Source organism: Coccidioides immitis, assembly GCF_000149335.2.
Source record: "Coccidioides immitis RS genomic scaffold supercont3.1, whole genome shotgun sequence".
In the NCBI taxonomy this organism is placed as follows: domain Eukaryota; kingdom Fungi; phylum Ascomycota; class Eurotiomycetes; order Onygenales; family Onygenaceae; genus Coccidioides; species Coccidioides immitis.
This window is the reverse complement of record NW_004504310.1, coordinates 4,742,972-4,756,675: the sequence shown is the minus strand read 5'-3', so window position 1 is coordinate 4,756,675 and position 13,704 is coordinate 4,742,972. Positions and strand designations below refer to the sequence as shown.

The window sequence follows — 13,704 nt, the reverse complement described above, 5'->3', positions numbered from 1 at the left end:
AAGCCGACCAACAGTGAACTCAGAGGGGTATCGCGATCATTCTTTTTCCTTTTTTTTCTTTTCTTTCTTTCTTTCTTTCTTTCTTTCTTTTTTTTTTGGGGGCTCAGTTCTGGAAAAACACCATTGTGCCCATACCACCGCCTCTCTGCCCACCTTTCTCTCCCGTCGCCAACTCCCACTGTCCGTCCTGCGCCATCCACATAATCCCCTCTCTCTCCGCCCATTCCCTCAATCCAATATCTTCTCTAATCTCGGCATGTCCGTTCTCACAATGCTTGCTCACATGCTCCATCCTGGCCTCCCAGCACCCAGCCCCCTTGAACTCCGCAGAGCAATACGTGCACTGACTGTATTGTGGACTCGTGCGTTGCTGGACCCAGCAGCGTCGGCAGACCGCCTTCAGAGAGGCCTCAAAAGCGTCGCTGGTGTGCTTGCTGGGCCGAGGCGCGACAGGCTTGCTAGAGGAGGTTGTGGAGCCGGGGACACGGCCGGGGGCGTGCATGCGGCGTAGGTGCTGGATGAAAAGGTCCTTGCGGTTGAAGCGCTTCGGGGGTCGCGTCGCGGTGTTAACCGAGCATGGATTGAAAGAGGTAGAGTCCGGTAATGCGATGGACTCGGATGAGTTCTTGGTGGATGATAAGACTTTGCAGTTGTCGACATCGCAGCGGTAGAAGCCGAGTTGCAGGTGCTGGCTCACGACATGTCGCTTCCATTCGTTCTTTGAGACAAAAGAAACCTTGCAACCGTATGGTGCGAACACACAAGGGTACTGACGCCCGGCTTTCTTTCGGGACGCGGAGGATGGGGGTTTGCTGGCAAGGTGTTTTCCTCCATGCTTCGTACCACGCCTGGCAGAGGACTGTCCGAGTTTGGAATGATTTGTGACTTGATTATTCTTTCTCCTCGAAGACTCCCGACGAGCTTCTCTGCGAAGCGTTGGATGGGAATCCTGTGGTTCTGCACGTCTTATTCGCTTTCGTGGCGGCTCGACGACCACCTCGTTCGGCTCCTTCACTTCGGGGGGCTGGTCTAGGAAAGGGTCGATATCCTGCTGTGCTTCGAATTGCGGACTGCCATACGCGAAATGAGTATCATGGCCTAGGTACGGGGGCATGTACTGTGTCTGACTATGCTCGTAGTGCATAGGCTCATCAAAGGACGCGATGGGAGCGTCTTCCGGAACTGGGCTGTTGATCTGCTGATTCAGATCCGGATAGTGCTGCAAGTGGTTGGGGTTGACGGAATATTCACTGCTGCAGTATGACTCCTCCATAGGGTGAATAAACGAAGCGGGACTGAGAAGGTTGTTGAACTGAAGACTGTCGAGCAAGGGTGACGGAGCTGCGCTGTGTGGGTGGTTTGGGGCTCTCATCCACGAATGGTCGCTCATCAGTGAACCCGTAGCTGATCCGTCTCCTCCCTGTGAACCGGAAGGAGATGCGTATCTGATGGTGCGAGTTTGAGAGGGCAGCGGCGGCGTAGTATTCCCCATGGGAAGGTAATGAGCGCCGTGTAGGTCGGTGTCAAGTGAAGGGTACGAGTGGCTGTCTGTGATGAATTTCTCCAAGCTTGATATGCGCTGCTCCACTCTTGCAGGTCTTGTCAGATCCGCAGTGCTTGCTAGGTCTGATGCTCCGGCTCCGCAAAGATAATCTGTCGAGTCGGTCAGGATGTCTTCCGGACTCATGATGGCGAGGTCGAATTCGTCAAAATGTTGCTGTTCAGGGACAGGAACCTGCGGCAGGTCACTAAAGAGTGAATACGCCAGGGAATTCATCTTGCACCGGGCGAATTAGTGGGATCTTTCTGAAGGGCGATTAAGTACTGCAAGGCAGACAACCGGGCGGTCGATGGCGCAGTCACTGGACGGCAAGCTATGTTAATGCCGTGCGGCGAAGCAACGGGAGCATAGGGAATCGTGGACAACGTATGCTCAAAAGAAGGAAAGCGTGAGTTCAACAATTAATCTTGAGTTAAATGGGCGCTCAAGTATGATAGACAACAAAATGAAATACAAGAAGAGAGAGGATGGGTCCCTCTTTGACGGCGATCAGAAAGTAATATATACTTATATCTAGAAACGAAACGGGTGGAAGCTCTCCACGAGTAATGCAAGCAAGCATTGAGCGATCGATCCACCGGGGTACATAGTGAAGGAGGCGCGGTCACCCGTGCCGATGAGTATGGACTCGGTACTCCGTAATAAATGCTTTGTTATGGAGGCAGAAAAAAGCAAAAAAAGGCCATACATATTGCCTGACCCAATACACGGGTCAACGGCCCACTGGGGGGAAGACAGCATACGTTTTTCCTGATACGGGTAAGCCTGCAGTATCCGTGATGAAATGAAATCTGCGGTTTGCAAAGTCCGAGCATGGGATTGGATGTGGAGGCGTTCGCCCCCTTCTTCTCGTCTCGACGATGATACTCCTTGCGAAAAAAAGAAAAGAGAAGAGAGGGAGAGAAGAGGGCAGATGATGATTGGAGAGCCATCGAGCAGAGCCTCACGTCCCTCAAGCCCGGGAAATATTCCTGTGCAGGGCTCACAGGGGACATCGCGGCAGCGTCATCCCTGCTCCCATACGCAACTCTGGGCTCGAAAGGGGCCAATGATGCAGGACGGGCCAGGGTGCAAAAAGCAAATCAGCGAAACACCAGTATTCACCTATTCTTTTTTTTCTTTTTTCTTTTTTCCTTTTTTGACTGTCACGAGATGGGAGAACAGTGCAGTGCACCACCCCTTGCAGTCCGCCCTCAACCTTCGTTGCGGACAGGAACGCACCAGATTTGGTTGCCCTTTATTTAGATACGAGCAGCGCACCACTCAAACTAATGGGCCTTTTTTGGCTTCGGGCCCGTCGCTAAATTTCTCGTCGTCGTTGGTGGAGACGGCAGACCAATAAGATAGAAGTGATATTTTTTGGAGCGCTGTTCGATGATCGCCCTCTGTTTCGTAGCATTGTTTTGTCGGTCAAGCGCACGGCGCAGCGGCAACAGCGAGTGCCAGGGTGATAACGATGAGCTCGCATCGGCCTCTGCAGATGCACAGACACAATGGCTGCCTCTTCTGAGCAGGCTGGAATCCAAATGCCAAGGGGCAAGGGCTTAGAGGTTTCAAAGCACGGTGATCTGGGACGACCTTGTTCTGCCAAATTCTGCCCACCCCGGGGTCATGCAGCCAGCGTGGCGACAACCACAGCAGCCAAAGAGCGATGGAGCATCCGATGTCCACTCGATTCCCATTGGCCCTCGGTTGTGCCAGGGGATCGTCCACTCGAGGGAACCACATTTGACAGCGGAAGAGGGTGGCAACCACCAGTCTGCGTCCTCCCGCCGCCTAAGAAGCCTGGAGATTGGGATGATCACCCTGCACATGGGTGGTTCGTACCGAGAAGGTACCATGTCGCCGGAAAAATGATGGTCGAGATACGGTGCGGTGACTTTCGTGCAGGTAAAGGCGAACCTGCCGCAGCGCTTTTCCCCCCCAATTGGCATTCCAACAATCTCACTGGTCGGAACAGCCCCCTTGTCCTTGTCAGTCAAAACCTAGTGGGCTGGTTTACTCCGTACATAAGTTGCATATACCAATGGGCTCATGTCTCCGTTGTGATTGCAAGTCAGGATCTCTCGCTTCGAGAGGGACCTTGAATGAAAGGGTACAGAGCAACGAAAAAAGAAAAAAGGAACCAATCTCCCATCCATGAAGTATCGTGGGCCGACGACTAACTAATCCTTGGGTCTTGTGTGACTACAAAGCACGACCGATAAAAAAAGATATCGAGTTACAAACAACATGGTGAAGGTTTGAGTGGCATGTTCGCTGCCCCCCAAGAGGGAGGGGAAAAAAAAAAAGGCTTTGCACAAAAGAATTGCAGTCAATCAAGCAACAGGCAGTAGGGCGGAAGGCCTGACATGCATATGGAGGTGGTTACAAGTTGACGATTGTAATGATGATCGTCTCTGGTCTTGGATTAGGCTTCAATAGTTCCTTTTTTTTTTTTAAGGGAAAAGGCGTACCACCACGCCTGGGGAGAGTTTCGCATCTCAAGCACACCCAAACACACAGAAACATGCAGAAACACGCAAAAAATATTCGAAGCTGCCTCTCCATAACCATAACCCTGGGGGCCTGATTCTGTAACCTTTCTTGCATCCAAAAAGTTCCTCCGCACGCGCACCAAGGCACACAAGGCATTCCCCCAAAGCGCTGTGACATGAACAGCAACAGATTCAACTTTTGCTCTGGAGTACGGAGTACGGCGTACAAGAGCAAGAAAATGGGGCGGAAGAAGGCAGCGGACAGCACCGCCCCACCCAGCAACGGCATAACGTCTACAGACGCGCCTCCAGCCGATCCTCGCGGGCAGCCTGGGCGGTGCAATGACTTTCGGGAGCGGGCTCAGCGAAAGTTTTGGCTTTTGGTTAACTAAGTTAACTCTTCCCAACCTTGAAGCTTAAGTTTGAATGCCGCTGGGTCACGACAGGGCGGCTTTTCTCAAATTTGAGTCGAGGCATGAAGAATCAGAGAGAGAGAGAGTGTGTGTGCCAACAAACCCTTCTAACCTGGGGAAGCTTGTCGGTATACTGTGGCTAAGAGAGTTAACTTGGGTGGTGGTGAGAAGAAAAAAGCCAACGCCCTGGCGAATGAGAAGAGGTCGACTGGTGGCATATCCTGCAACGTTTCAACTTTCCACTTGCACATGGGCAAACTCACCCGGACATCTCTGCACTGGGGTTATTGTTACTTGTTCTGTGGAAGCCCGTAGGTTGAAAGTGGCTTGCGCCCGACATGTAGATTTTTTTTTTTTTTTTTTTTGATGCAGGATCTGGCAAAGACATGGTAAACCACAGAGCTCAACCACACAATGCAAGGGCCTTGTTTGGGGTGAAAGGCAGACAGGCAGCATGCTCCAAAGTTGCAGATGCCTGCCAACATTGGAACTACCGAAAAACCCATCTGTGCGTTGGGTGCTCTCGCGGGGGGCGACACTCAAAGTTCGTCCTTGGGCCAATCGCTCTCTTTTCCTACGCTTGGGATGGCTACTTCACCGGGATGGCTTCGACCGGCCATACTTCCGCTGAACGAATCAGAAATAATCCTGCGTCATTCGATTCGAGCTAAAAATAAGGCATCTGGGGGGTTGTCTTTGTTCGTGATCATGATGTAATTCTGGTGGAAACATGAGATGAAGAAAGGCTGTGTTGCGGATGCAGCACAAAACGTGAGAGTTGTTTCAAAGTGATGCTGATATTAGCTGCTTGGGGGGTTTTATCACCCATCACACCTCGCCGCCTTTTTTTTGAGTTCTCCTCCACCCTCTCATTCCGCAGGCCGAAGAATGGCTCGTTACGGGGTACGGGAGAACTGGCTTGGAGATATCGGCGTCTTCGCCCGAAAACGTGATTCATAGCATCCCCGTTTCGAAGGCGAACCGTCCATCATGCATCCTGTCACAGGAAGCATCGGGGACGCTTGTCCGTGAACTTCGCAGCCTCAATATTCTCCCGTTTGAGAGGCCCGTGTGTGGATGACTCTCACCTTGCTGCGCTTCGAGGATACGTTAAAGCATCCCTGGCCAAGCTCCGATGGCCCCCATGGCAAGTTTCAAAACTCACAGCCTGTGCGCAAAACAAACCCTTGGCTCTCCAAGTTCTAATTTAGTTCCTGAATTTTTTTTTTTTTTTTTTCCATTTCCCGATACTCCCGCCGAACCAGGTGATTGGAAGCTGACACTGAATGCAAATCTGCAGGCATCGGCTCGAATGACCGGGACATGAGTACGGAGTAGAAAGCGACTACCAAAAAAAAAAAAAAAAAAAGGAGAAGAAAGAAAGAAAGAAAGGAGTAGCTGGACATGAGTTAACTACCAACAGATGAGAAGTCCCGCAGAATTCATGTTCTGAATGGAAAATGGATTGCTTGTGACAGATAGGGGTTTCCATCCTCCCAGACATACACATGGCTGGCGAACATCTCACTGCAGAGTACGGAGTACTCCGTAACGAAACAAAAATTGAATCAACACACCACAGATAAAACAGGCAAAGAGCACATTGAAACTTCCGAAAGCCTTGCGAAAAAAAAAAAGGGCTGTCGCTGATTCAAACAGACATGCGTTATCTCAAACCCCCCCTGAATCATCCTTGAGATTTCCCAGGTCCCCAACTCTCCAATACCTCCAGTGATTTTGGACGCAGCTCATGTATCACTCAAATTCCCGTTGGAGCTGACTTGGCTTCCTCCCACTCGAAACCCAAAATCCCAACCTGGGCGATCGCAAACACTCAGACATTCATTCAGGCACGCTACCCATGCAGGACCAACATAGTACGGTCTGGGATTCAGGGTGCAAAGTCCTCCATACGGAGCAACGAAGTATTACTCCACAGAAATCAAATCGTCGTTGGGACCCAATCCGTCGCGAGTCGTCGCAGAAAAGGACCCAGGCTTTGAACCTTCGTTCATCCCTATGGCAGGGCACGCGAACAGGTGGTGAGTCGAGATCGTCGCTCCCCCCTCCACCTGAGTCGCCAAAACCACAATTAAGTTAAACACCAAAGCCGGAATGAAGCCCAAAGACGGACGATCCCTTCCACTTGTCTTCCTGGACGCATGACGAACGACTCCGTTTTCAGTACTCCGTACGAAGCGCCAAAAAAAGAAAAGAGGGGAGACAGAAAAATTCAAAATTGGCCTCCGTCGGGACCTGGGACTCCTCACTACTGAATATTAACATTTGCAAGCTATAAATTTAATTTTAAACTTTTTGCAATCGGCGACTCCGTGAACGGATCCACGCCTGCGGTCCCCTTTTTAGTGACAGGAAGTGCGAGCCCTTACTTAGAGAACTCCAGAGTACTCCGTACAGGGTACCTGATGCAAAACGGCACGCTATCGCCAATTTGCTTCCTGTCATTCAGGACGAAAAATGACAGACCCTCCCAAAAGAAAAGCAACTGAAGACAAGCCGTTCCACCGGTGCTCTTTTTCTTTTCTTTTCTTTTCTTTTTTTTTTTTTTTTTCTTTTTTCTTTTTTTTGGGGCCATTTGCTGTCCTAGGATTCCTATCCATGTTGTGCGACGGCAAATCAACATGAGTCCAGACTAGAAGGAAAAGAAAAGAAAGGATTCTCATGCCACGTGGACCCCTGAGGGAATGTTGGGAAGAATCAAGAGTTAAACTTTTCCTTTTCTTTTCTTTTTTTTTCTTTTTTTTTTTCCCCTTTCAAATTACTCTTGTTGACATATTCTGACAAAGGCTTTGATGCGGAGTTCTCCGTACACGGGACAAATTAACGCATGGAACTATACTGCGGGAATCAAACACAAGAACAAGGGCAAAATGGGGATAGTATAGTCTATGTGCTTATTCCAAAATATGTGAGCCCCCTGCTAAAAGGGACGCAATAATTAACATGTCAAAAAAAAATATATATATAACAAAAGGAAAACAATAAGTATTCACACAATAATGCACCATTGAGATTAATATGGTTGGCTGTGACGGAAAAGGAGCCAAAACACAAAAAGAAAGGGGGCAGGCAGAATCAGGAGAGACAGGCCTGACCCTCCCGCGTTTCCCTTTGCTCCTAGGTTTTTATGTTTATTTTCTTCTGTCCCTTAGTCTTTCTTCGCCTTCTTCTTGAACAATCCTGTCTTTGGTACTCGCAGCAGCCAGTAAAAGCCGATGGCCCCGATCACATTGACGAAGATGTACACGAACAAAATGCCAATATTCCTCCACCGCTCAGAATATCTGATATTGACCTGTTCTAGGAATGTGTTTGTGTCTTTCACGGGACAGAAATCGCATGCAGAGGTAGACTCCGGATTCAGAAGGGCACCACCCGCTAGCAGCATGTAGTCATGGAGATACTGGCCACACGTCTGGCCAGCGGGTGGGATGAGTCGAAGAAATTCGCGCGCAGAGCAGTTGACATTCGTGTTCGCGACACCGGTGGATAGCACGGCCGAGACGTAGTACGTGAAGGGCGAAAGGCGGTACATGAAGATCCAGAACCGGGGCATTGCTTGTGGAGTCGCCAGGACACTGTTTAGATTTTTTTCTCCTTGTTAGGGATCTGTCGCTGTGGTCATAATTATAGGGAGATTAGAAGAGCTTACCCGCAGAAGATCAAGGTTAGAGAGAAGAGCAGTTGGGCCAGGTTTCCACCGGTCTCCGCAAGCTCAACACCCGCGATGATCATAGAGCTAAATGTAGAGCTGAACATGAGGAAGATCCATACGAGCAGGAACATAGTCCCACTACGCTCGGTTACTGCATCCGACGCAATGGCATTGCGGTGGAAGCCGATCGGATAGTACCAACAGAAAAATGCAGGAACAGCCATCAAAGTATTCCAGGGAAGTTCAACCAAGACACTCGAAAGCATAAAAGCTTTCCATGAATATGCCTTTGACGGTCGTTCGCGCACTTCATACAGAGATCGTTGGGTGACAAAGTACGGCATCATTTGCTGGACAAGGTTGGGGAAGAGAATCAAGAACATGAAGATGGCGAACATTTGATTCTGCAAGCCCTGGAGACTGGTGGGTTCCTTGTAAAAAGTAAAGCCGATGAAGAGCGTCTGCACCAAAGTTAGAGAGCATGCCAATACACATACACACACAGAGAGAGAGAGAGAGAGATAGAGAGAGAAGGGGGAGCAGCACTCAGCCTACATACCGGGACAATGCACAGACAAAGCTTCGAGTAGATATACTCCGGACTGCGCCAGTACTGCTGGAACATCCGATGCTGAACAACGAGATACTGCTGCCAAAACGGCATTGCAAATTCACCATATCCAGCCGAGCGAGGAGCCTGAGGTTTCTCGGACAATTCTGCTTTCATCTCCGCCAACTGGCGACGGACCTCGGCGCGCTCAGGGCTGTTATTCCAAACTTGAGACCAGTCCTTATCGGTGTGAGATCCGGGTGCAGCACCAATGACCTCCAACATCCATTCAGCCGGATTGGCATTAGGAGGACACTTGGGAGATCCGTGGTTTTCGAAATAATCGATCAGAGTGCTCATGTTCTTGCCGAGCTCGCCGAAGTAGACGGTTTTGCCGCCAGCAGCTAGGAAGAGCAATCGATCGAATTCCTGCATCAGCATCGCTGACGGCTGGTGGATAGTGCACAGGATAGCTTGTCCGTGGTCCGCGAGCTTGCGCATCAATGTACAGATAGACCAAGCCGTTTGACTGTCGAGGCCGGAGGTGGGCTCGTCAAAGAACAAGAGCAGATCCGGTTTCGCAGCGATCTCGACACCAATAGTCAAACGTTTGCGTTGTTCAACGTTCAACCCTTCGCCCAACACGCCGACAACAGCATCAGCGTATTCTTCCATACCAAGCATCTTGATGACTTCTTCAACATAGGCAATCTTTTCCGCACGAGGAGTGGTCGCGGGCTGTCGAAGCAGAGCAGAGAAAACCAAGGCCTCACGAACAGTGCTGATCTCCAGATGAAGATCCTGCTGCTGGACGTAGCCTGTTTTCCGCTGGAACGAGTCGTCGCGGATGCGCCCATCGACTAGCATCTCGCCAGTGACTACGCCCATGGTGACACGATCCGCCAAGACGTCAAGCAGCGTCGTCTTCCCCGCACCCGAGACGCCCATGAGAGCAGTCAGAGTGCCAGGCTTGACCCATCCATCAATGTTGTTCAGAATCCTGCGCGGCTGGTTTTTAATCTTGATATCATAACAGACGTCCTGCCAGTGGAAAATGGATGTCTGCTTCACGATCGCACCGACCTGGTCATGTCCGGTAGACTCGAGTTTCTGCTTCTGGTTCACGGTTTCAGCGGATTCAGGGTCATCGGAATTCTTCTTACTCTTCAGATACGATGGCACCTTGCCTCTCGGGAACACGAGAATCTCTCCTTTCGACGGTTTGGCCTTGATGAGCTCGGTCGCACCAATGTAAGTAACCAAGAAGAAAAAGAAGAATGCAAAGATGATACCCAGATTTCTCCAGAGATGAGATGCATAGTAACCATAAGTGATATTCAAGAACGTATCGCCGTCCACAAAATCCTCGCCCGGCCGGGCACCCGTAGCACCACAGATGATCGAATCTCCCGTAGCATTCGCGTATGAAGGACCCATGGGTACGAACATCGCGCAGGGAAATCGGCGATCGTGAAACTCGTTGATCATCAGCGATTCGAACGCATACTGGATTGGGTTGAGATAGCTAATCCACTTGAACCACGGACGCATATCTCGAACGGGGATCGTAAAGCCGGTATAGATGACCAACGCCAGCATGAAAATCGAAGATGGAACCAAGGCCTGTGCAAGAGTTCTAGAAATGGCTCCGATGGTGCGGAAGATGTTGGACATGGTCAGCGTTGTTGAGATGGAGAACAGGAAGAAGACAAAGAAGTGACCAGGCGTCCTGCGCAGGTTGACCATAAAGTACAGGATTAGGTTGAACACGATTGCCACAATTGCCTTGGAAGGAAGATCCACGATCATCGAACTGATAGCTTCGGCTGATGGATGGTAGAGGGCGTACTTGTCGTGCTTCTCGACGATGGGGCGCTGATGCCAGAGGGTCAAGATCTCCAACGAGCTCGCAAAGCCGTTCATGAGAATGGCGAAGAAAAGCAGAGAACCGCGACCGAAGAACGAACTGGTGTTATCTGGCTGGTTGTAAAAAACGCTTGAAATGATCAGAGACAGGACGATGTTTCCGATGACACTGGTCAGCGTCATGGACATGTCGCCCTTGAGACGAACGAATCCTCTCCAGATACAGAGCTGGACCTGTTGCCAGAACGACAACGTATAAGGTGACGATTTGCGAACGGCCTTGGACTTCTCTGCCTGCCTGGACTGTTGAAACTTCTCCAACTGTGCGCCATCGAGGGGGAATTCAGCATTGTATTCCTCAATCTCGGCCAACAGTGCCTGGCGTTCGGGGCTCTTCCTCCAGCGCTCAGCGAACTCGTCCGGCGTCTGAGGGACTCTATTCTGAAAACCAGGGCGAATGCGACGCTCTGCAGGATTGGTGATTGATGTAAGGAAGTCGGCGGTGGTCTGGCGATCTGGACATTCGAACCCCATCTCGATGAAGTAATGTTTGGCACGGACAGCATTGCCAAAGTAGATCTGGCGACCTTCATAGAGAACAATAGCTTTATCGAATATCTACTTCCAAGTTAGCCGAAACCACGTACATACATACAACTCAACGTCCGGCCCCGGCCACCAAAGGCACAGAAACTTACATCATAGATAGCCTGACCGGCCTGGTAAATGGCCACGATGGCGGTGGTACCGGAATACTGTGTTGATAGACGCAGCGACTTGACGAATTCGAGCGCGGTGGAGCTGTCGAGACCACGGGTACTGTTGTCCCAGCACTGCAGGGGACTCCCGCTCAGTGTTGTCTCTGCGATACTGATACGCTTTCTCTCACCACCCGAGACACCTCGAATATACTCGTTTCCGACCTTGGTGTTCATCGTGTGGGACAGACTGAGCATGGACATCACAACATCACGCATGTGCTCTGCGTACTGCTGCCGTGTAACTCCCGGCAAGCGGTTGACGGGTGCACGGGCCCGCGCAGCGAAATACAATGTGTCACCTGCGGTCATCTGGGGGAAATGGGTTTCAGTTTCAGCCTGGTATATCACCTCACCCCGGAAGTTTTTGTGCATTTGGTTCCAGGAGACACCCTGATACTGGATGTCATTTCCTTCATCTAGATATAAACCGTGGGTCTCCCCTGCGAGGGTTTTGAGGAACGTGGAGCAGCCACTAGCAAACCCAATCAGCCCATCAAGAACACAAGGGGGATATTATATTTTATATAAACACAAGGTTTTTGGGAGCAGGCGAAAGGAAAAAAAAAAAGCTTACCTGCCGGGGCGCCCCAACACCACGAGCATTTCACCACTCTTGACCAGACCCTCAAAGTTTCGGAGGATGTCAATGCGGACCTTCTTGCCAAGGCCCAAGAGCTGCTTGATACCGCCGACGGCCTTGAGAGGAGTATTCCCAACGTCGGCCTGGTAATCCGCCGCGGTTCCATATCCATAGACGTTCATATTCCTAAAGGACACACCGGCGGTGCGCTTGGGGAACCTCTCCGGATCCCTGGACTGGATCTGCAGAATGGTCTTGAGCCACTTGCGGGGCTTGAACTGCTTGTCGCCGGGATTCAGCTCCGGGTTAGCCTCGGCGTCCAGGAAGGGATTGACAACGTTGTCGTGGTCGTAGACGCTGCTCCGTCTCGAAAGGCGGGAGACCCGGCGGGCCAGGTCGACGATCTCGTGCTCCTGGTCCTTGGTTATCCCAGTGTCGCCGTCGTCCAGCTCTGAGATCTTCCCCGCGGTGACAGAACTTGCCGTGCTGGGCTTTGTCTCGTCTCCATATGCTTTTGCCTGGAATTCCGAGCCATTGACTTCTGTCTGGGAGGAGACGGTGTCCTGAAAGTTTGCGCCGGTGTCCGCTGCCAGCGCAGAGACGCCGAAGGGCGGTGGCGCGTTGGCCATGTTTGGGCTAGGAATTGGGACTCCTAGCGGTCAGGGTTGCTTCTTTTTCTATTTGCCGTTTTCTTTTCTTTTCTTTTTGTCCTTTCGAGATATCCCATATGTCTGCACGACGAAAGGGAAGAATTGAATGTCTATAAACAACCCTCTTCCCACGTCACGGCGAATACAGAGGGAATTCAACACAGGACTTATTGGAAATACCCCAAGACGGGGAAGACTGTGTGTGTGTTTGTGAGTGAGAGAGAGAGAGAGAGAGAATGAGAGAGAAAGAAACTGATCTACTCTAGACTTCAAATGCCGTCGAATCAAAGAAGCAAAGAAAAATTAGGTACGTATTTCTCTCTATATATGGCAATATCCCCGAAAAGGGAAAAACGAAAAGGAAAAAAAAAAAAAAAAAAAAAAAGGAGAGGCACGAGAGAGGAAAAGTTGCAGAACCCGGCGGACGGAACGGATGGAAAGAGAAAAAGAGTTCAAAAGGAAACAAGAGAGAAAAGAGAGAAAAGAGACGGGACAGAGTAAGCTGAATCTCTCTCCGTCCCTGGGGCTGAGCGAAGAAAAAAAAAATAAAAAACAAAAATATGACGGACAGAGATACATCTTGGGACTTGCGACAAAGTTACCCACTTCGGAGCCGGCAGCGACGCAGCTTCCGGTGCTGAACTGAATCTGACACCGGGGGGGTGTGGAGAGCCGGCCGTCGGTAACGGTGGGCTTTTAGGGTTCGTTTGGGGGCCCGGTTCCGGGGACCTTCCAGGCCCCTTTTCGCGCCTTGTGACAGCTCGCCGCGGCGGTGCCCCTTGCGCTGGGCAGGCGGCCGTACAGTATGTATGGGAGCAGCACAAAATGTACTCCGTACCGATGTTACGAAAAGAGTTATTGAGTACGGGGTACGGAGTACGTGACTCGCTCCGTACATAGTTACATACGACGGAGGTGTCTTACATAATACTGTATCACCCTATGATTGGCCGACTGGCAACGGAAGCCGGATCGCGGTCATTCCGCTGCGCCTGGTTCAGGTAACGTTACTAGCGGCAACCGCCCTCACGTGGCATCCTCGTGCTCGCTGCTGCTGCTGCTGCTTCGGTGCACATTTTCTTTTCCGGCCGGGCCGTTCTGGAAGGCGCTGTAATTTTACTTCCCCCCCAGATAAAAATTATGCTTATTTAGAGTTCGCCTGCTGTCCTC

The 13,704-nt window shown here is 50.8% G+C and overlaps 3 protein-coding genes across 3 annotated transcripts; 1 reads left to right on the top strand and 2 right to left on the bottom strand.

Annotated features, from left to right (window-relative positions):
* Positions 1 to 103: 103 nt before the first annotated feature.
* On the bottom strand, positions 104 to 2,730 carry CIMG_01416 (uncharacterized protein; the record flags this gene model as incomplete). Its single annotated transcript, XM_012358782.1, has 1 exon — positions 104 to 2,730. Exon 1 carries the CDS (start codon positions 1,775 to 1,777, stop codon positions 104 to 106), a length of 1,674 nt encoding a protein of 557 aa, XP_012214205.1. The 5' UTR covers positions 1,778 to 2,730.
* Positions 2,731 to 3,054: 324 nt separating this feature from the next.
* Positions 3,055 to 3,648, top strand: CIMG_01417 (uncharacterized protein; the record flags this gene model as incomplete). Its single annotated transcript, XM_001247645.1, has 1 exon — positions 3,055 to 3,648. The coding sequence occupies one exon, from the start codon at positions 3,055 to 3,057 to the stop codon at positions 3,646 to 3,648; it is 594 nt and encodes a 197-aa protein (XP_001247646.1).
* Positions 3,649 to 7,253: 3,605 nt separating this feature from the next.
* CIMG_01418 (pleiotropic drug resistance family protein) lies at positions 7,254 to 12,733 on the bottom strand. Its single transcript, XM_001247646.2, has 5 exons — positions 11,879 to 12,733; positions 11,242 to 11,776; positions 8,687 to 11,161; positions 8,125 to 8,588; positions 7,254 to 8,050 (listed from the first exon to the last, which is right to left on the bottom strand). The coding sequence occupies exons 1-5, from the start codon at positions 12,511 to 12,513 to the stop codon at positions 7,621 to 7,623; spliced, it is 4,539 nt and encodes a 1,512-aa protein (XP_001247647.1). The 5' UTR covers positions 12,514 to 12,733; the 3' UTR covers positions 7,254 to 7,620.
* Positions 12,734 to 13,704: the final 971 nt, after the last annotated feature.

Bases quoted from the DNA above. Each gene is read 5' to 3' on its own strand.
- CIMG_01418 (XM_001247646.2), bottom strand. From the start codon at position 12,513: ATGGCCAACGCGCCACCGCCCTTCGGCGTCTCTGCGCTGGCAGCGGAC. The intron at 11,162-11,241 runs GTAAGTTTCTGT...ACTTGGAAGTAG, and splicing joins CCGGTCAGGCTATCTATGAT to ATATTCGATAAAGCTATTGT. The intron at 8,589-8,686 runs GTATGTAGGCTG...ACTTTGGTGCAG, and splicing joins TTTGTCTGTGCATTGTCCCG to ACGCTCTTCATCGGCTTTAC.